Raw genomic sequence first — 21,481 nt, 5'->3', positions numbered from 1 at the left:
GTGTCAATAAGAAAAATCTGACAAATATTGCTGAAATGAAAGAAGAGGTGGTCCAATATTGGGACAGCATGGACCACGACTTTCTAACTTCTTTGACCAGTAGTATGCCCAGCCGCATGGAGTTAAGTTCTGCTAATATTCACATTTAATACATGAGTAATGAGTGAATTTTTTTTTTTAATTTACAATCTTTAAATTCTCAATAATTTCTGGTTGTACCGTATGAGGATGTTTTGGTGACAGTTACATCACGTGACAATGAACAAAATGTCCAGCACCTAGTAATAGAGTATTCAGAACAATAATTAAAACCCTACTGGTATTTTGTTTCAGCAGATAACTGTGTTGACGTTTATTCTGTATTTCAGCCATTCAGACGATTTGTGGAAGTTGGTCGTGTAGCCTATATCGCCTTTGGCGATGACAAAGGAAAACTGGCTGTCATCGTTGATGTGCTGGATCAGAACAGGGTAAGGACTTTCACAGTATCTCGGAATCATCCATGTTCATGATGAGCCTTGTATGATAGGAATTGCCGTCAGAATTGTATTGCTGACAATTTCTAATCTGAGACATGGATGACCAAGGTTACAGATATCCTCTCGCATACCTGTAATGAAATACTTCAGATTATTTGTCATAAAGAAACTTGTTTTCACGTCTTGTTCTCAGTTCTTCATGTTGTTGTTGATGATCATCGTCAAGGAATACATTCAGTATTAAGTGGCCGTAGTTTCATGTCCTGAGAAGACATGTTGCATTCAAGGATGTCAGTGGAAACAGACCATAGTTTCTATGAAAAGTTTTGAGAAAGTAAATAGCTTCTCAGACACTTCATGACCTAAGCTGATCTATGGAACTGCATGCCCCCAAATACTGATGCATTATTTGGATACTTACTAATTACCTCTCACTGTTCTATTTCGGCAGTGTCTTATTGACGGACCCTGCTCCAACGTGACCCGCAACAGCATCAACTTCAAAGCTCTCCAGCTCACCCCCTTCAAGCTAAAGCTGGGTCACTCTGCCCGCACTGGCACAGTCATCAAGGCCTGGAAGAAGGAGGGCATTGACAAGAAGTGGAGTGACACTACATGGGCAAAGAAACTCGCAAACCAAGAAAAGGTAACTATGGAATGTCAAATATGAGCCACTGCTTTGTCTTGACACAAACACATAAACACCCATAGGAATGTGATGCCTCCTTCCGACACTGAAACATGTAAACAGGAGAACATAATTTATAACCCGCAAAGTACACCCTCATACCCAGACTGTCAGTGTTGTAGACGGGCAAAAGCAAGCACAGAGTTTAAATGGTGGGATGAAATGAACGGTGTTGTAATTTGTTTTTGTCTTTGGCTGCTGTTTAAAACCATCTTGACCAGCAATTTACCCACAAGTCCTGAAATGATTTAAGATTGTTGCTTGAAGCAAATTGGGAGTTAAAGAAATTCTCTCTGCAGTGGAGTAAATCTTTTTACTTGCAGAGGTAGTTTTTCAACTGGAAAAATAAAGCTCCTACATGAATCTGTCACCTAACATTCGTGTTTCTGCTCTTACTGGTTTGTTCTTCCTTCACAGAAAGCCATGTTGTCAGACTTCGACAGATTCAAGTTGATGAAGGCCAAACAAGCTGTAAGTGATTTTAGTAATGTTTAACATAAATTGAAATATATCTCTTTTGATTCATATTATTTTTTTTCTGGAATGGAACTTACACTGACAAATAAATTAATGTTAGTTATGATTATGAACAAGAAACATATGTAATAATGGTCATAACTAGAGACTATAAATTTAGAAACTGTATGCCACAATGGTTGTTTTGTTGTTGTACATGCGTATGAATTATGAAGTTCACTTATTGCTGTTCTTTTTTCAGAGAAACCGTGTGATTAAGGTTGAGTTTGGCAAGTTGAGGAAAGCAGCCAGAAAATCTGCAAAGAAATAAACTTGTATATTGTCAATAAACAAAGCTGCTGAGACTGTAAAATTGCGTTAGTCTTTTGCCGAAATTACATAATAGCTCGTTCAACCAACCTCATGCTTGGCTGTTGTTGACTGCTACAGATATAACCTGCACTCGTTGAATACTAGTTTGGCCAATCAATGTAGGCCAGGTTCTTGTGAATCACTTTGACGTAACACCAGTATTGGACCGCATTCCCTTTACCATGGTTGTAAAATCTTTGGATTCCTGACAGTCTCTTGTCACAATCTAATGTGCTGTCATAGATGGAACCTGTAGAGGTGTCGGTCCTCCTGTCACTGGGCTCGAGAGGCTCAACTGCCCAGTCAAGGGTGTAGAGGTATTGGTCCTCCTGCCACTGGGCTCCTGGAGGAGAGGCTCAACTGCCTAGTCAAGGGTGTAGAGGTGTCGGTCCTCCTGCCACTGGGCTCCTGGAGGAGAGGCTCAACTGCCTAGTCAAGGGTGTAGAGGTGTCGGTCCTCCTGCCACTGGGCTCCTGGAGGAGAGGCTCAACTGCCTAGTCAAGGGTGTAGAGGTGTTGGTCCTCCTGCTACTGGGCTCCTGGAGGAGAGGCTCAACTGCCTAGTCAAGGAGAGAGGTGTCGGTCAACTGCCACTGGGCTCAAGGAGAGGCTCAACTGCCTAGTCAAGGGTGTAGAGGTGTCCTCCTGTCCTCCTGCCACTGGGCTCCTGGAGGAGAGGCTCAACTGCCCAGTCAAGGGTGTAGAGGTGTTGGTCCTCCTGCCACTGGGCTCCTGGAGGAGAGGCTCAACTGCCCAGTCAAGGGTGTAGAGGTATTGGTCCTCCTGCCACTGGGCTCGAGAGGCTCAACTGCCCAGTCAAGGGTGTAGAGGTGTCGGTCCTCCTGCCACTGGGCTCCTGGAGGAGAGGCTCAACTGCCTAGTCAAGGGTGTAGAGGTGGTGGTCCTCCTGCCACTGGGCTCCTGGAGGAGAGGCTCAACTGCCCAGTCAAGGGTGTAGAGGTGGTTGAACATTATCAATTGTTTCTGAAAATCTTTGGTACATATTTTGTTTAAAAAAATAGAATACAAAGGCCAAGAAAGATGGGCAGCAGATTGTTTGGGTAGTGCCGCGGTTAAAGCATTTGCTTATGCTCTAAGGGGATTTGAATATCAGAAGCTAATTTCTGGTGTGTCCCCATTAGCCCCAGCCAAGATATTCCTGAAATACTGAAGTCAGTGTAAAACCGAACTCATTCATTCCTTCACTTTATCATTTTGCGAAAGAATATGCAAATGGAGGCATCCTCTTCAATAAAATGCCATATTTTGGTTGGCTTGGAGAAGAGCTGGGAGTAATATTACTGAGGTGAGGTGATCAGTATATAATCATAACTGAGGAATGTAGGCAACTGAGGGAACTTGACGATATAGCAATTTGACATCAAGAACTATCGCAAATAGTTGTATACATTATGTTTAATGTTCTTGTTTAAAAGAGATGATACATCTGAAGTACGAGACACTAGCATCAGCAACACATTCCCATGCATGCATCTTCGGCACAGGTACAAGCTGATTTTTACCTCACTGAATGTGGGATCTGAACCTTGAAGTAAGTAGGTTGATACAATATCCTTGGCGTGGATCTTGAGTCATGACTGGTTATCAACACAACATTCATTCTCTTAGAAAAGCAATGGCAAACACACACACTTGAACAACCAGAAAAAGCCTGCTATCTGCACTGGTGACAAAAGTAACATTTGCATTATAAGAATGTCTCAAATTCGGATCGTTGAGCTCAAAACAGCTTTGTGATTTTATGCATTCTGTTGTATGACGTACGGACGTAAAGCACAGCGAAGCACTCGTAAAATGACTGGGTATCGGCTACATATGAATTGCTGCTAATAATTTATGTTGCATTCTCGTTGAGAAAAAAAATGCATCCTGGCATCTATGCTTTGTTGGACTACATTACAGCTAAACGAATGTTCTTAACTCTTGACCTTTGACGTAATGGAATACTGATGGTTACAGTGCGGGTTAACATTACATTACGTGGTTAACACACCTCAATGTATCTGCTGTGGTATTACGGAATAATAAATAAAACGCACCTAAATTTAAAATATATAAATGTTCCCGGAAGTGACCCGGAAATTGTTTTCAAACTCTAAGGGGAACCGAAGATAAATTCTGTCTATTGTCTTCGGCGTGTAATTCTCTCAAACTCCGAAATATCGGAAGGTGGGGGGAGGAGACAGATACACCTATCATGTTAAATGATTCACACATGTTGTACACCAGTCTCTGGTCTGCGACACACACATCGTGCGAGTGTTCAGGAGAAATTAACATGCACGAAGTCGAGGCTTTTCTAGACAATATCGCCCAATTTTATCTTTGTGACCAACAAGTTTGAAAACAAGCTTGAGGGCAAAAAAGAATCGGAATCGTCTCGCCTTGTATTTATTTTTAAAAATTCTAAATACCTGCCAATCATTTTTCAGTAAGGCATTTATAGCCGAATGACATGCTTGTCTATGACGTCACAAAAGCCTGACGTCAGCGCTTGTTTGCGCATTGAAGCGTCTGTCGCTCTGCCATTTAGGTGCTACTGTCTTGAGGACAGCAGTTATGTCGGGCAACCTAAATGAAGGGACCCGTATGTCCCTGTACGGCAAGTCTTACCTCAGCCCAGATGCCAAAGCTGGATTGTGGAAAAATGCCCTCAGCGTATGTATACTATATGCGGATTTGGATTATTATGTGTTTCGTTTCCCCGTGCAGTGGTATGTCCAGATAAATACTTAGATATGCTAAGAACCATGTTTTAGCTGACGAGAAATGGCACGTAACATTCCATGGCTTCGTATCAGTGTTGAATTCTGTAGTCTTGACCTGTATCCATGGCAATCTACGTCAAACTTTCTTTTCATTATGAAATTTCAACTCTGTAAACCTCGAAGCTCTTGTTTTGCGCACAGTTTGAACAGAAGTTTTATACTTGATGCAATCTGTTCAAATCAGTATGTTTAGAAAGCAGTCGTCATAATATATCATATCACAAATGTCAGAACTGTTGAATATATGGCGTTACCTTTTTGGCCCACAAGGAATGTTAAATTATACTGTTACTGAAAAACCCCAAACACTTATGATCAGGTGGTCAGGCTCACTGACTTGATTGACACATATCATCGTATCCCAATTGCGTAGTACGATGCTGATGCTGTTAATCAATGGATTGTCTGGTCCAGACTCGATTATTTACATACCACCGCCATATCACTGGAATATTGCTGAGTGTAGCGTTAAACAACAATAAATCAATGCAAACATATATGAAACGGGTCGGAAATGTCTGTATGACTTGCACACACAGTTTTAATCACTTGCTTGTTCAGAAGTGCAGAATTTGTTTTCCCCTGCAATACAAGCTGTTGTTCTGTTAAACCTGAGATACACGTTGGTGTTATGTTTCCCCAGAGATACGGGTACATCCGGCGTCACCACCTGTCCATCAAGGGAGACGGGTCGGAGCTCTTCACCGGTGAAACCCTCTACAGTCAGGAGATGCTGGACAAACTGAAGACCAGCTGCTACGGTCCGCGGACACGTACGACCACGGTACGACACAATTTACTGAAATACATGTATGTTAACGTACTGAAGACACCATTTTATGGACGTGGAAGGGACAGCACAAGTCGTCGGATTTTTAGTGGAATTATTCGCCACTCCTGTAACGCGTTGGCAAGTTCTGCAAGTGACTGAGGACGATGGTGACGTTTACGGGCGCGTCGATCAAGTTCGCACCATAGATGCTCGATCGGGTTCAGATCAGGCGATTTGGAAGGGCATTGAGGGCGGTGGGGGTACTCTAGTGGTTAAAGCGTTTGCTCGTCACGCCGAAGACCCGGGTTCGAATCCCCACATAGGTAGAATGTGTGAAACCCATTTTTCTGGTGTCCCCCGCCGTGACGTTGCTGGAGTATTGCTAAAAGCGGCGTACAACTAAAACTCAGTCAGTGGAAGGACATTGACGTTTGCTTGGCGAGCTGTTTGGGGTCGTGTTGAACCAGCTCCCTCTGGCGGTTAAAAAGGGGAGTAGGTGAGGTCGCAGGATTTGGTCGATGTAGCGGTTTGCTGTAAGATTGCCTTGAATTACCACTAGTTCTGATCTACCCGTAAAGGACGTGGCTCCCCATACCATGACGCCTCTCCAACAAAACGTTCGTGTTGACGTCCATAGACACGTTGTCTCCCATCCTGTCTTTGCAGGAGGAAACGCGTTTCATCGCTGAACCAAACGCGTTCCATGCGTTCCCCAGGTTCCATGCATGTACCCTGTTGCACCATAGGACACGTCGTTGTGGGTGTAGTCGTGTCAGGACAGGTCCAACATGCTCGAATTCCCACTTCTCTCAGACGATTTCTGATGGTTTGGTCGGAAATTCTGCGAAGACCAGGTACCTGTCCTGCAGTGTTCGTTTCTGTAGCAAATCGGTGACTTAGGTATAACACCCGGATGAATCGAACTGAACTGCTGAAAACGCATATGCGTTTCTTTTTTTAGAAGAGTATACTTTGTGACAAGACATCTTTTATGCTCGTGGTCAGATTGTCACTAGGTTCGAGTTCACACATGGGTAACCTGATATTGCTGGGATATTGCTAAAAGTGGCGTAACACCAAACTCACTCACTCAGACTGTCACTACTAATATACTGTGTGATGAAACATTTTTTATGTTATTGGTCAGACCGTCACTACTAATATACTGTGTGATAAAGCATCTTTTATGTTATTGGTCAGCATCACTTTATGTTACTGGTCAGAAAAGTCTTTTATGTTATTGGTCAGACCGTCACTACTAATATACTGTGTGATAAAGCATCTTTTATGTTATTGGTCAGACCGTCACTACTAATATACTGTGTGATGAAGCATCTTTTATGTTATTGGTCAGACCGTCACTACTAATATACTGTGTGATGAAGCATCTTTTATGTTACTGGTAAAGTCTTTGCTACGAACATACTCAAACAGCGTCTCTATAGATACTACCAGATCTTGTTTTAGATATGGCACGACTATATATAAGGAGACCAACAATCATGGCGTTATCTCAGTTAGGCAACACTCCAGTAATTTGTTGGCCAGATGCAACGGCACCGTCGTCTCGTTACAGGCAGACGTACACGACAACATCTACGACCGGCTGTTTCACCAGAAGGAGGGATTCGACTGCAAGTTACACCGGGACGACAGGAGGCACATCCTGGAGATAGGCAGGGCTGTTCATGAAGAAGTACGTATATAGGTCCTGCTGTGGGCTAACCTCCCCATTTGAATATCTTCTTCCTATTTCCATATATGGTTACCGGTGGCACCAAAAACAGATGCATGTTTCAGAAACCAAGATGGCGACCTGGGAAACCGGAGAACCGAGAAATTCACTGAATTATTGGTTGAAGACTCAGTATGATTTTCTAGAGTAAAGTTATATGAAATTTTGTTTCTAATATTATCGAAACTTCCTTTCGACTGGCTGGGTAGCGTGTATGTTCAAAACCGCGTTTTTGTTTGGGTTTTTTTCATAATGAGCTAACTTTCAGGACTAAATATATCTGACTATAATTGACGTTTTCAGAGTCAATTCTTCATGTTTCAGGAAATCAAACGTGCATGTCCCATGCAGTCGTCATCAGAATTTGGCAGGAGACTTCACGCTCCACTTGAGCCTTTTGACCGCAAGAGGGCCCGAATAGACCACGTGGTGAAAGGTTTCTATTACCCACGAGGCACCGGGCTACCACCAGTTGACTCATGAACACATTCCACCATCCCATGTAAATCAGGCGTCTTTTCACTGAAATTAGTGAGCTTGTATGTTTGTGATTTTTTTCTTCCACAAAGGAAGATATTCAACTTAATATATCTTTATAGGAGCATAAAATGAGGCAACCATCAGTTATGTATTGCGTATGTTTTGTGTGAGTTACATGCATTGGATTCGCGTCGAATGCAGAGTTGTGTCCCTTAGTTGTGCCAAGATGTTTGGACTTTGGCTCGACTATGATCCTTAGCCATGAGTTTCCTGGTGTCTGTTGAAAACTTTATTTCCAAAACGCAAAGAAATTCAAGGTTATGACATTTTACTCAATGCCCAAAATAATCTTCAAGAGAAAGGCTCATAATTGTTGTCATTTGTCAGCTAAAGAGTGAACTGTGTGACTACTGCTATTGATGTAGACTTCCGTGAATGTGGAGGAGAGACCACGTCACCTAGAGTCACAGTTAGGTTTACGTTTCATCTCATTACTCTGAAACATCAAAGTTCAGATAAAGAAACGAGCCTTACTCCATCTGATTCCAGTGAACTTCTCAAGGCGCTACTTTGTCCGCTAACCAGAACTGTATGATGTCTGTAATTATCTTGCCTCACACATAAATGTCGTTTAATTTCTGATTGGCTGAGCGCTCTTCTATTATTTTCAATGTACCCCGTTTACAAGCGAGTAACGTTTTCTATGTACCCCTGGGAATGCCGAACTCATTTGGTACTTTGTAGTTGTAATTCTGTAGCTCGAATAACATTGAATCACGAATGATGTACGGAAATTACCGATGTTTTGCGAATGCAAATCGATGGAAGGCAGATAACTCTAAACTTGTTTTTCTTGTCGTCTGGTACGCCATGCTATGATCCGATACCCATGCTTCAAACAGTTCAAAATTGGTGTTCGGTAAGATAAATACGCTGTTCACTGGTCCCTCGGGGCCCATGGGTTTGATGTACCCTCGATGTTTGTATATGTACCCTCGATGATGGTACCCTCGATAACTTCTTTTATTCGTGAGTGCGACGTTTCGATACAGATTCTTATACCTCGATGTACACCACCCATGTCCCCCTGGAGACCAGTAAACAACTTATAATGTCTCTATGATCGTCACGATCATAGTAAGACGATCTCTTATATGGTATGTGGAGCTAAATGGAGTCCTGTGTGAGCTCAGACAGGCAGAAAAATAACTAAAAAAGTGGTCAAAGGCAGCGTTAAACCAATTCCCCAACTCACTCGTTTATGACGAAAATAATTACTCCAAGCATTCGTAAATTGGATTTATTGTATGTTTATGTCAAAATGATGACAGTCACTTTCAGATTATATGCAAAATATCTGTCCGAAATTTACATGACGCATAATGAAATGTCATCTCAAATTTCACAAAGGTGAAGACATTTAAAGACACAAAAAGAACCAAACCGACCAACATTAACAACATCATTGTTACAAGTGTATTCTTTAAATACTCCATTAACTGATATATATCATGACTAGTTTAAACAACCATAGGTTGACATAATTGTTGTCTAATTGACGCAGTTTGGTATAACTGAGATATCTGCATAATTCAGGCGTCTAGTAACAAGTGAGATAGCTGCATATTTGAGTACTGAACTTCAAGTTTCGAGTTATAAAGTGCAAAAATGGCATTAAGAATAACCTAAATACTGGCATGATTCAGGCGTCTAGTTATACAGATAGCAGTGTATGTGAGGGTATTACGAATAACTGAGATATCAGTTTAATTTAGCAGCGTAATAACTGATATAGCAGCATATTGGAGGCAATTGGGAGTATATGTATTTGAATTAGCAGTTGTAATAAGCGTCTTGTAATAATTAAGTGAAATAGCTGCATGAATAAGGAGATGGCTTAGATATCCTAAAAGGGGTTTACCCTTCACATGTAATAGTCATGGTTGTAATCACAGAAGGTTTACACTTTCAGCACATCTAAATAAATATAAATCACATCCTATTCACATTTCCCTCCCTTAAGGTGTTATTACCTAGGTGTATCGAGTTAAATCCCAGCACCCGCCCACTCCGTAGTACAACTCTCGGTATAGATGTACACACCTTTCTGTTGAACACTGTTCAACCGGAACATCCGGTCTCATGCACACCGTTAAACGTGACCTCATCATGCAGAGGAGTTCCATGGTGTGCTCTAGGCCACAGACTAACAGTCATATATAGAAGAGCCAGAAGGTTGCCAATGCAAAAACAAGTGAAACATGCAAAGAATATATAATCCAGCAGCCTGTCCAGGCGTACCTTCCTGTCCTTTCCCTGTATACCAGTCTCAGCGGGATGCTGTCCGCAAGCGACAAGATCAGAGTCGTCCTGAGGTGTGCATCCTTGGGGGCTCCATTGACCTGCACGTTCTGGCGACGCTGGTAGACATTCAGAACCAAGATGGTGGCAGCGATGGCGAGAAAGCCTTGGGTTTGGATCATGACGAGGAACATGGAGAGTTTTGAAACAGAATCAGACGTTGAGGGCGTGGAGTTGTGGATAAGGCTGAGGAAGAGAGCGTTCGACACAAACACGGTCATGAGAAAGCCCATCTTCTCCCCTGAGCTAGCCGGCAAGAGGAAGACGACGCTATTGAGGGCAGACACTAGACACGTTGGGAAAACCAGGTTCAATACGTGGAAAAAGTACTTTCTGGACAGATGTATGTAGAATGTGGCTTGATGGTAAACGGCTTCGTACGTTTGTTTGGCCGACGTCATGCCTACAGTTTCCCATTCCCCATTTGTTTGAAGGTTCAAGCCTTCTCTGTCCACATTGACCAGTGGTTCTAGGTTGACAGTGTATCCCAGCCCTGAAGCAAACGACACTGGGCAAATCTGACTATTTAGTAAGATCTGTTTTGCACAGGACAGATAGTATCACTGCCTTCTGCCAGTTAAGACCACCATCATATGTTAATGTGACAGGCATCGTCGTCGTCAAATGGCCATCACCCGAAGCTCTATTCGCCAGAATTACACTAGGGGTCCATTGGTCCTGCTGAGCAAATTCCACCAGATCTAAACCTGAATAGTCCGAGGTATTCCATACCAGAGATGCGTCTGTCCAGCTCAGGGTTATATAGAAACCCAGTGTCAGAATTTGGGTGGCATCATCTAGATCATGAACTTGCACTGGCCCAAGTGTGATACTCGCATCAACAGCGCGTGTCTGTGGACTGACCGGTGGCACTTTCGGATCTAGACGAGTATGGAGATAGGACTTCAACGTCTTCAGACTCCGTGTCCAGTCTTCCGGATTCTCGGAGACGCTACGTGACATTAAGGAGGCAACCATGCAGACGAACGTCAGACTAACGCAGGTCATCGTCGTACCTGGCCACTCAGGCTGGGTAACTCACAAAGACTGGTGCAGCTAGATATGTTATACGGTTCTACTGCGCAGATTCCACACGTTGACGTATGCCCGAACCCGACTCCATCGCTTTCATTGGGAGGAAATGCATACACGAACATATTAGAGTGGAAATACAGCGTGCCATTAGTGATTATTAACTGACAATGTACTTTCGGCACGAATTCCAACAATTTATAACCTAAAACCTTATCATGCCACTACATATATGCCGCGCTCGACAATCGTTATTGACATGCGGTGGACGATTGCATATTGATGTCAGCAATTATAATTTAGAAATATTCCAGACAAACCAAATAAATTACCAGCCACAACTGATGTCATACAGCATTCATGTATACGTGGAAAACCAAACAAAAACTAAATATCCCGCGTCTTTGATGACAGAAAGATTGTCTGTCTGGTAGGTGTTGTAAACACTGTTAATGCACATATATCGAGGACAAAGTGAGAGCATATAAATAATCGACGTTACGGAAGGGTTAAACCAATACTGACTAGATCTGCCTCTGACATTCAAGGGGTTCTGTCAAGCATCAGAACACCTCTATATCGTCTAGGTCTCCAGTCCCCCACAGTGATCATCAGTTACACCGCAGGTAACTCTGGGCCGATGATGGCCCCATACATATAAGAGTGAGTGAGTTTAGTTTTAAGCCACACTCAGCAATATTCCAGCTATATGGGGGCAGTCTGTAAATAATCGAATCTCGACCAGACAATCCAATAATCAACAGAATGAGCATCGATCTACGGAATTGGGATGCGATGACATGTGTCAACCAAGTCAGCGAGCCCAACAACCCGATCCCGTTAGTCGCCTCTTACGACAAGCATGGGTTACTGAATGTCCCCTATAGGCTGGAGGTAGGACATGTAAAACTAATACATCGTCTAGGTCTCCTGTCCCCTATAGGCTGGAGGTAGGACACGTAAAACTAATACATCGTCTAGGTCTCCTGTCCCCTATAGGCTGGAGGTAGGACATGTAAAACCCATATATCGTCTCGGTCTCCTGTCCCCTATAGGCTGGAGGTAGGACATGTAAAACTAATACATCGTCTAGGTCTCCTGTCCCCTATAGGCTGGAGGTAGGACATGTAAAACTAATACATCGTCTCGGTCTCCTGTCCCCTATAGGCTGGAGGTAGGACATGTAAAACTAATACATCGTCTAGGTCTCCTGTCCCCTATAGGCTGGAGGTAGGACATGTAAAACTAATACATCGTCTCGGTCTCCTGTCCCCTATAGGCTGGAGGTAGGACATGTAAAACCCATATATCGTCTCTCCGGTCTCCTGTCCCCTATAGGCTGGAGGGTAGGACATGTAAAACTAATACATATCGTCTAGGTCTCCTGTCCCCTATAGGCTGGAGGTAGGACATGTAAAACCCATATATCGTCTCTCCCTGTCTCCTGTCCCCTATAGGCTGGAGGTAGGACATGTAAAACTAATACATCGTCTAGGTCTCCTGTCCCTATAGGCTGGAGGTGGGACATGTAAAACTAATACATCGTCTAGGTCTCCTGTCCCCTATAGGCTGGAGGTAGGACATGTAAAAACTAATACATCGTCTCGGTCTCCTGTCCCCTATAGGCTGGAGGTAGGGACATGTAAAACTAATACATCGTCTCGGTCTCCTGTCCCCTATAGGCTGGAGGTAGGACATGTAAAACTAATACATCGTCTAGGTCTCCTGTCCCCTATAGGCTGGAGGTAGGACATGTAAAACTAATACATCGTCTAGGTCTCCTGTCCCCTATAGGCTGGAGGTAGGACATGTAAAACTAATACATCGTCTCGGTCTCCTGTCCCCTATAGGCTGGAGGTAGGACATGTAAAACTAATACATCGTCTCGGTCTCCTGTCCCCTATAGGCTGGAGGTAGGACATGTAAAACTAATACATTGTCTAGGTCTCCTGTCCCCAGTAGGCTGGAGGTAGGACATGTAAAACTAATACATCGTCTAGGTCTCCTGTCCCCTATAGGCTGGAGGTAGGACATGTAAAACTAATACATCGTCTCGGTCTCCTGTCCCCTATAGGCTGGAGGTAGGACATGTAAAACTAATACATCGTCTAGGTCTCCTGTCCCCTATAGGCTGGAGGTAGGACATGTAAAACTAATACATCGTCTCGGTCTCCTGTCCCCTATAGGCTGGAGGTAGGACATGTAAAACCCATATATCGTCTCGGTCTCCTGTCCCCTATAGGCTTGAGGTAGGACACGTAAAACCCATATATCGTCTAGGTCTCCTGTCCCCTATAGGCTGGAGGTAGGACATGTAAAACCCATATATCGTCTCGGTCTCCTGTCCCCTATAGGCTGGAGGTAGGACATGTAAAACTAATACATCGTCTCGGTCTCCTGTCCCCTATAGGCTGGAGGTAGGACATGTAAAACTAATACATCGTCTAGGTCTCCTGTCCCCTATAGGCTGGAGGTAGGACATGTAAAACTAATACATCGTCTAGGTCTCCTGTCCCTATAGGCTGGAGGTAGGACATGTAAAACTAATACATTGTCGCCTCGGTCTCCTGTCCCCTATAGGCTGGAGGTAGGACATGTAAAACCCATATATCGTCTCGGTCTCCTGTCCCCTATAGGCTGGAGGTAGGACATGTAAAACTAATACATCGTCTAGGTCTCCTGTCCCCTATAGGCTGGAGGTAGGACATGTAAAACCCATATATCGTCTCGGTCTCCTGTCCCCTATAGGCTGGAGGTAGGACATGTAAAACCTAATATATCGTCTCGGTCTCCTGTCCCCTATAGGCTGGAGGTAGGACATGTAAAACTAATATATCGTCTAGGTCTCCTGTCCCCTATAGGCTGGAGGTAGGACATGTAAAACCCATACATCGTCTCGGTCTCCTGTCCCCTATAGGCTGGAGGTAGGACATGTAAAAACCTCTGGAGGTAGGACATGTAAAACTATACATCGTCTAGGTCTCCTGTCCCCTCGGCTGGAGGTGGGACATGTAAAAACTCTCCTGTCCCCTGTCCCTATAGGCTGGAGGTAGGACATGTAAAACCCATATATCGTCTCGGTCTCCTGTCCCCTATAGGCTGGAGGTGGGACATGTAAAACCCATACATCGTCGTCTCGGTCTCCTGTCCCCTATAGGCTGGAGGTAGGACATGTAAAACCCATATATCGTCTCGGTCTCCTGTCCCCTATAGGCTGGAGGTAGGACATGTAAAACTAATACATCGGACATGTCCCATATCTAGGTCTCCTGTCCCCATAGGCTGGAGGTAGGACATGTAAAACTAATACATCGTCTAGGTCTCCTGTCCCCTATAGGCTGGAGGTAGGACATGTAAAACCCATACATCGTCTCGGTCTCCTGTCCCCTATAGGCTGGAGGTAGGACATGTAAAACCCATATATCGTCTCGGTCTCCTGTCCCCTATAGGCTGGAGGTAGGACATGTAAAACTAATACATCGTCTCGGTCTCCTGTCCCCTATAGGCTGGAGGTAGGACATGTAAAACCCATATATCGTCTCGGTCTCCTGTCCCCTATAGGCTGGAGGTAGGACATGTAAAACCCATACATCGTCTCGGTCTCCTGTCCCCTATAGGCTGGAGGTAGGACATGTAAAACCCATATATCGTCCGGGTCTCCTGTCCCCTATAGGCTGGAGGTAGGACATGTAAAACCCATATATCGTCCGGGTCTCCTGTCCCCTATAGGCTGGAGGTGGGACATGTAAAACCCATATATCGTCTCGGTTTCCTGTCCCAACAGGCTAGAGGTGGGACAAGTAAAATCAATATAAATGCATCCCATAAATCTTTGTAAAAATTCATTCAAAATGGCGCTGTATAGTGCTCTCCTCCTTGATAATTGCGATTCTCTGTTCGCATTCCTATCAAGTTCTACTGAATTTGAAAACTTTGAAGGCAGAAAGTCCTTCAGTTGATATCTCTTACAGGGAATCGGCCAGTGACGGCACCAGTCACTGGGTGGTAATGAATCATCCCTTCTTGACAAAAATAACCATTGTCTAGTATGTCTTGTAACTGTTATTTCAAGTCACGTGTTAGACAACCCAGGCTCTAACAAAAATAAAACCTCTACTTTACGGATTGACCATGCAGGGCATATGGTCAATGTGTGTTGACAGAATATGTACACTGTCCACCCGTGATGAAACCACACTTAATGGTGAGTGAGTGAGTTTAATATTCCAGCTATATGACGGCGATCTGTAAATAATCGAGTCTGGACCAAACAATCCAGTGATCAACAACATGGGCATCGATCTACGGAATTGGGATACGATGACATGTGTCAACCAAGTCAGCGAGCCTGACCACCCGATCCCGTTAGTAGCCTCTTACGATAAGCATGGCTTACTGAAGATCAATTCTTACCCGGATCTTCACGGGTCACACATTTAATGAAACGGCAGTAAAATCGAAATTATCGTTAAACATGTTCTGAAAAATGAAAGAGTTACATAAATAAAGAGTAAATAATGGAAACCTATTTCAATGCTGCACCTTCAGAACACATTTATACAACTCCATTTTAACATAATTTACAAACTTATCCCATGTAATGTGAACCTCCACAGGATCAATACATAAGAAGGAAGCGGGACAGGTGAATGTTGATGACTCCGTGTAACATCCTGAGGTTAGTGTTGTTGCAACATATCATGCTATTTTGGTTTACATTCACAAAACTGAGAACAAAACCTTTGTAAATCACCAATACCACGGAGTTATAGAAAAGAAACAATAACGGGGCTCCACATATAAATCTTGCTGAGGATAGTCGCAATTGTGTTTAAATAGCATTGCAAATAAGTGTAATGTAGTACAGATTACGCCGGAGTCTGTACTCAGATACACATCTTGCACACAGGAAATTCAAGGATATTCTAACTTATATCTCTGACTTGTCTCTTACTCTGACTCATCAGTCGTGTGTCAAAGCTAAAGTAGATCGCGCCTTTTAATCATTATACAGCCATCTTCTCCCAAATAACTGCTCAATAATGTTGTTACAGTTGTTCATTGACAAGCTGACCACGTGAATCAAGTCGTATTGAGAGTGACCTCCCTTAGCTCGTCCTGCATAAAGATCACGCCTTTCCCTTTTAAAAGCTACATAGACATCTTCTCTTCAGTTGCAAGCACACACGTCTTGAATAGCTTCAAACATGATCTCTCTATGTTGATTGTATAATGAACACTCTTAGAAATGATGATGAGCATTTTCGCATGGGTTACCACATGCGCAGGATTGATCAGTGATTAGCCCTACTCTGTAACGTAACTTAATCTACTAGCTCCATGACGCATTTGCGTATGTAGTATGTTAAATTGTCTGATACCGCAAGAAAAGTACAGTGAGCTTGATAGTGAAGGACGATTTCTTACTTCTGCAGATACATTGTTCCACAATCGAGCCGTCGAGGGGGAAAACGACTCGTTAGAAATGTTTATTCTTGTTCTTGGCAAGGAGATATTGCCTGAATTTCTTAGATTATAATGACTCCTGGAGCCTACCCAGTTTCCTCCCATTAGTTACACACCCTTATGAAAACAACTTTACAGATAATTGCACAACTAATCTCCTTCCCTATTACCGAGAGAGTTTAGAATGGAGGGACCCTTACTTGTGTAGGACAAAACAGACAAAGCTCTATATAATAAGCACTGGACTAAGATTTATCGTTGAAGTCCTCAGAACGGTTAACGTCAGGGGTCAGGGATCATGGATTCAAGCCACGAGTCTTGCACCAACTCTTGTGGAAGGCGCGGTACTCTTGCAGCAAGCCGGATCCATTGTTGAACATTGGCAATACTGTCTCGCTAGTCCTAGGTCTGACTGTAAGAACTGGCAATACTGTCAAGCTAGTCCTGGGTCTGACTGTAACAACTGGCAATACTGTCTAGCTACTACTGGGTCTGACTGTAACAACTGGCAATACTGTCTAGCTAGTCCTGGGTCTCACTGTAAGAACTGGCAATACTGTCTAGCTAGTCCTGGGTCTGACTGTAACAACTGGCAATACTGTCTAGCTAGTCCTGGGTCTGACTGTAACAACTGGCAATACTGTCTAGCTAGCTCCTGGGTCTGACTGTAACAACTGGCAATACTGTCTAGCTAGTCCTGGGTCTGACTGTAAGAACTGGCAATACTGTCTAGCTAGTCCTGGGTCTGACTGTAAGAACTGGCAATACTGTCCTAGCTAGTCCTGGGTCTGACTGTAAGAACTGGCAATACTGTCTAGCTAGCTAGTCCTGGGTCTGACTGTAACAACTGGCAATACTGTCTAGCTACTACTGGGTCTGACTGTAAGAACTGGCAATACTGTCTAGCTACTACTGGGTCTGACTGTAACAACTGGCAATACTGTCTAGCTAGTCCTAGGTCTGACTGTAACAACTGGCAATACTGTCTAGCTAGTCCTAGGTCTGACTGTAACAACTGGCAATACTGTCTAGCTAGTCCTAGGTCTGACTGTAACAACTGGCAATACTGTCTAGCTAGTCCTGGGTCTGACTGTAACAACTGGCAATACTGTGTAGCTAGCCCTAGGTCTGACTGTAAAAACTGGCAATACTGTCTAGCTAGTCCTGGGTCTGACTGTAACAACTGACAATAATGTCTAGCTAGTCCTGGGTCTGACTGTAAGAACTGGCAATACTGTCTAGCTAGTCCTGGGTCTGACTGTAAGAACTGGCAATACTGTCTAGCTAGTCCTAGGTCTGACTGTAACAACTGGCAATACTGTCTAGCTACTACTGGGTCTGACTGTAACTGGCAACTGTCTAGCTACTATGCTGTCTGACTGTAACAACTGGCAAGACTGTCTAGCTAGTCCTAGGTCTGACTGTAACAACTGGCAATGCTGTGTAGCTAGTCCTAGGTCTGACTGTAACAACTGGCAATACTGTGTAGCTAGTCCTAGGTCTGACTGTAACAACTGGCAATTTCAAACTGTGTAACTAATGGCACGTGTAACTAATGGGAGATAACCGCCTACGCACTGAGGAAATATTTCATTTAGGTTGATTTGACTTTTGCTGTTTTGAATATTATAGAACAAAGACAATTTTCTTATTGTTAAACGTTCTGATAGTGCTTCCAAGCCTGTTTTATAATATAGTGAAATAAAAGAAGAATATTTGGGAAGTCCTGTAATAATTCTTGCAGCTTCTATCTGGAGCCTTTCCAGTGTAAAATCTTTCCAATTTTAAACTTAGTTCTTTTCCACAACCATCCCAGACTTAGCATGCGTACTCAAAGTGAGGTCCTATGAAAACTGTGTAAATCTTTAGAAGTGTATTTCTATTAAGAAGATATTAAGTTTTCTCATTGAGTAATTCATTTTCGAGGTTATGGAAACAATATTAGATACATGAGAAGACCATTTGCCGTTCGATGATTTTCTGCTGTTTTAACATTCAACCATATCGTCAAATATTAAGTTAATCGAACAAATATCATCTTTAAGTGAGAAAAGTACTGGTTCTGTCTTATCTGGGTTGAATATCAACCACTTGTTTGCCTAATCACTTACCCATGTGAGATTTACGTTTAATGAGCTTTTATTCTGTTAAGATTTTCAGAAGCCTTGCCTAATGATGTGTCATCAGCAAATAATCGAGTTATGCATTCCAAATCATCAGCAATATCGTTTGCATAAACAATGAATAGAAACGGTCCCAAAACTGATCCCTGTGGGACGCCAGGTTGGAGTAGCCTTGGTTTAGATAGGGCTCCATTAACAAAGACTTTTTGATAGCGATTACATGTGTAATTACATAACCACTGTAAGAACCTACCTTTAATACCACACATTTCCAATTTATCTATAAGCCCTCTGTGCCAAACCCGATGAAAAACCATCGAACCATCAGAAAAGACCAATATTGTTCTTAGTCGTCTAGAGCTTGGCATATTTGATGATATATTTCACTTATTTAATGGACAGGTGAATTCCCAGCTTGAAAACCAGCTTGGTATTTATACCCTTGGTATTTATACCATAACTTGTTCCCTTCTTTGACAGGCTTTTTAGAAGTTGTGAAACCAAGTTCTATGGATAGTCAACTTCTTTATTGCAATGAGTGCGACGTTTCGGTGTAGACACTAACACCTTTATCAAGCAAGTGATGTTACAATACAGAAGTTGAATATTCAGAGAACTTGGTTTTCCTTCAACTTGTTCTCCTTGAAATAGTTAGATATATGCTTAAATACAACTCTCTCAAACAGGTTACCGTAGTAATGGATTTGTAAGTAATGGAATGAAGGCTAGACAAGGCTGGCCCAGCTGGGTGTGTGGGGGTCAGCTGTTTCACAGTAACCTGTAAGTAATGGAATGGAGGCTAGACAAGGCTGGCCCAGCTGGGTGTGGGGGAGTCAGCTGTTTCACGGTGACCTGTAAGTAATGGAATGAAGGCTATACAAGGCTGGCCCAGCTGGGTGTGTGGGGGTCAGCTGTTTCACGGTGACCTGTAAGTAATGGAATGAAGGCTAGACAAGGCTGGCCCAGCTGGTGTGTTGGGGGTCAGCTGTTTCACGGTGACCTGTAAGTAATGGAATGAAGGCTAGACAAGGCTGGCCCAGCTGGGTGTGTGGGGGTCAGCTGTTTCACGGTGACCTGTAAGTAATGGAATGAAGGCTAGACAAGGCTCGCCCTGCACAAGTCAATGTGTTTGATGTATGATGATACACATCAGTCACAATCACAATTAGGACTTTCTTGTCACTTTATTGTCACGTTTACAACCTGGACGAAGTTCTAGAAACGTTCATGCCCCGCTGATATGGATGAACGGTTGAATGTTTACAACCTTCATATTGTTGAGCCCATATACGCGAAAGATCATTTAGCCATTATTCGAGGGAAGTCATTGTTAGGCCACGAGTGATAGATTTATAATGCAGCCTTTCCTCCGCCTCCTTCCGCTCTGTCGGTCACCCGCACACTGGACAAAACTTACTGAAAAAAGAATTCAACTCTAGTCAAGTCTACGATGATTTGGCAGAAATGTTTCCCCGTGTCTGAAGTTAATCAATTTGATGGTGTCTCTTTGGATTATAGTTTATAGTTTATATTTGTAAATATGATATTTGTTTCTGCACTAGGACTAAATATCAGTGTGGGTCCAGCCGTCAAGCCAAGCCAAAGGCTCGTGGTATGTGACTACCGCTCTTTCACATTGTAGCCTGTGCTTACATCACATGACTGTGGACATCTTTGGGGTTTCATCATCACTCCTGACACCCCCACGGACATAATAGAACATTCCTGTTGCGACTGGCGATAAGCTTGAATCTGTGTTAATCCCGTCTTGCTTGCTTAATCCCGTACATTCAGTAGCCACGGTCTGGTGGGTCTTCACGGCTGTATCATATTGAAGACGAATCTCTGTTGTAGAACCGTATTGAACGCCAGGCGCTCTTCAACAAAGTGTCAGCCTTAACATGAGATCTTGGTGAGCGTCACAAAAACGTTAACCTTATATGTGCCAGTGAGCAGATAGATCGGTCGGGGCAGGGAAACACAGCCAACAATACTGTGACGGACGGAGTATGTGATTGAGTGCAGTGTCCTTGTGTGTTGTGTGTGTGGCAATGCAGTTGGCAATGAAGTGGGTGACTTTAGCTTTACGACGCACTCAGCAACATTCTAGCCATATGGCGGCGGTCTGTAAATAATCAAGTCTGGATCAGACAATCCAGTGATCAACATCATGATCATCGATCTACGCTATTGGGATACGATGGTATGTGTCAACCAAGTCAGCGAGCCTCTTACGACAAGCATGTGTTGCTGAGGACCAGTTCTAACCCGGATCTTCCCGGGTGCAGTGAAGTGAGAGATATGTATGTTGGTATCTGGGAGGTGTCATGATGTCAAGTCCTTCTGGTTATGTTTACCTAACACGTGCACCTACCGCCAGCTTGGTCATACTTGACCATGGCATCTTTTATCACACAACACATTTCTCTCATCTTAAGCAAGAATTAACTTGATGCTGGTGTGGAATTGAGCTAGCAAGACGTGCTTTTATAAAATTCTAACACTGAAGTCATGACTTAGTTGACACATGCCATCGTATATCAGATCGATGCCAACGATTTTGATCACTGGATTGTCTTGTCCAGACTCGATGATTTAGAGACCACCACCATATAGCTGGAATACTGCTGAATTCGACATTCAACAACAAACAAAGAAGTCAAGTTAAAGCTTCAATTGGTCAAAAGTGTTACCTCCCTTTCATAGACGACCCTTCTGATCATAGGTTT

At 43.3% G+C, this 21,481-nt stretch overlaps 2 protein-coding genes across 2 annotated transcripts; both read left to right on the top strand.

The window, feature by feature from the left end:
* Positions 1 to 305: 305 nt before the first annotated feature.
* Positions 306 to 1,996, top strand: LOC124268594 (60S ribosomal protein L14-like; the record flags this gene model as incomplete). Its single annotated transcript, XM_046703590.1, has 4 exons — positions 306 to 470; positions 931 to 1,125; positions 1,585 to 1,638; positions 1,886 to 1,996. Coding segments are annotated over 4 exons (483 nt in total), but the record flags the coding sequence as incomplete, so codon positions are not given.
* Positions 1,997 to 4,494: 2,498 nt separating this feature from the next.
* On the top strand, positions 4,495 to 7,913 carry LOC124268592. Its single transcript, XM_046703589.1, has 4 exons — positions 4,495 to 4,673; positions 5,427 to 5,567; positions 7,132 to 7,251; positions 7,615 to 7,913. The coding sequence occupies exons 1-4, from the start codon at positions 4,575 to 4,577 to the stop codon at positions 7,771 to 7,773; spliced, it is 519 nt and encodes a 172-aa protein (XP_046559545.1). The 5' UTR covers positions 4,495 to 4,574; the 3' UTR covers positions 7,774 to 7,913.
* The last annotated feature ends 13,568 nt before the right edge of the window (positions 7,914 to 21,481 follow it).

The sequence above is a fragment of the Haliotis rubra genome, unplaced genomic scaffold (assembly GCF_003918875.1).
Source record: "Haliotis rubra isolate DU_JTF1 unplaced genomic scaffold, ASM391887v1 Scf1393, whole genome shotgun sequence".
Lineage (NCBI taxonomy): Eukaryota > Metazoa > Mollusca > Gastropoda > Lepetellida > Haliotidae > Haliotis > Haliotis rubra.
This window is presented reverse-complemented; position numbering and strand designations above follow the sequence as displayed.

Coding starts and splice junctions, on each gene's coding strand:
- LOC124268592 (XM_046703589.1), top strand. CDS start 4,575: ATGTCGGGCAACCTAAATGAAGGGACCCGTATGTCCCTGTACGGCAAG. Junction 4,674..5,426: donor TGTGGAAAAATGCCCTCAGC/GTATGTATACTA, acceptor ATGTTTCCCCAG/AGATACGGGTACATCCGGCG. Junction 7,252..7,614: donor GCAGGGCTGTTCATGAAGAA/GTACGTATATAG, acceptor TTCATGTTTCAG/GAAATCAAACGTGCATGTCC.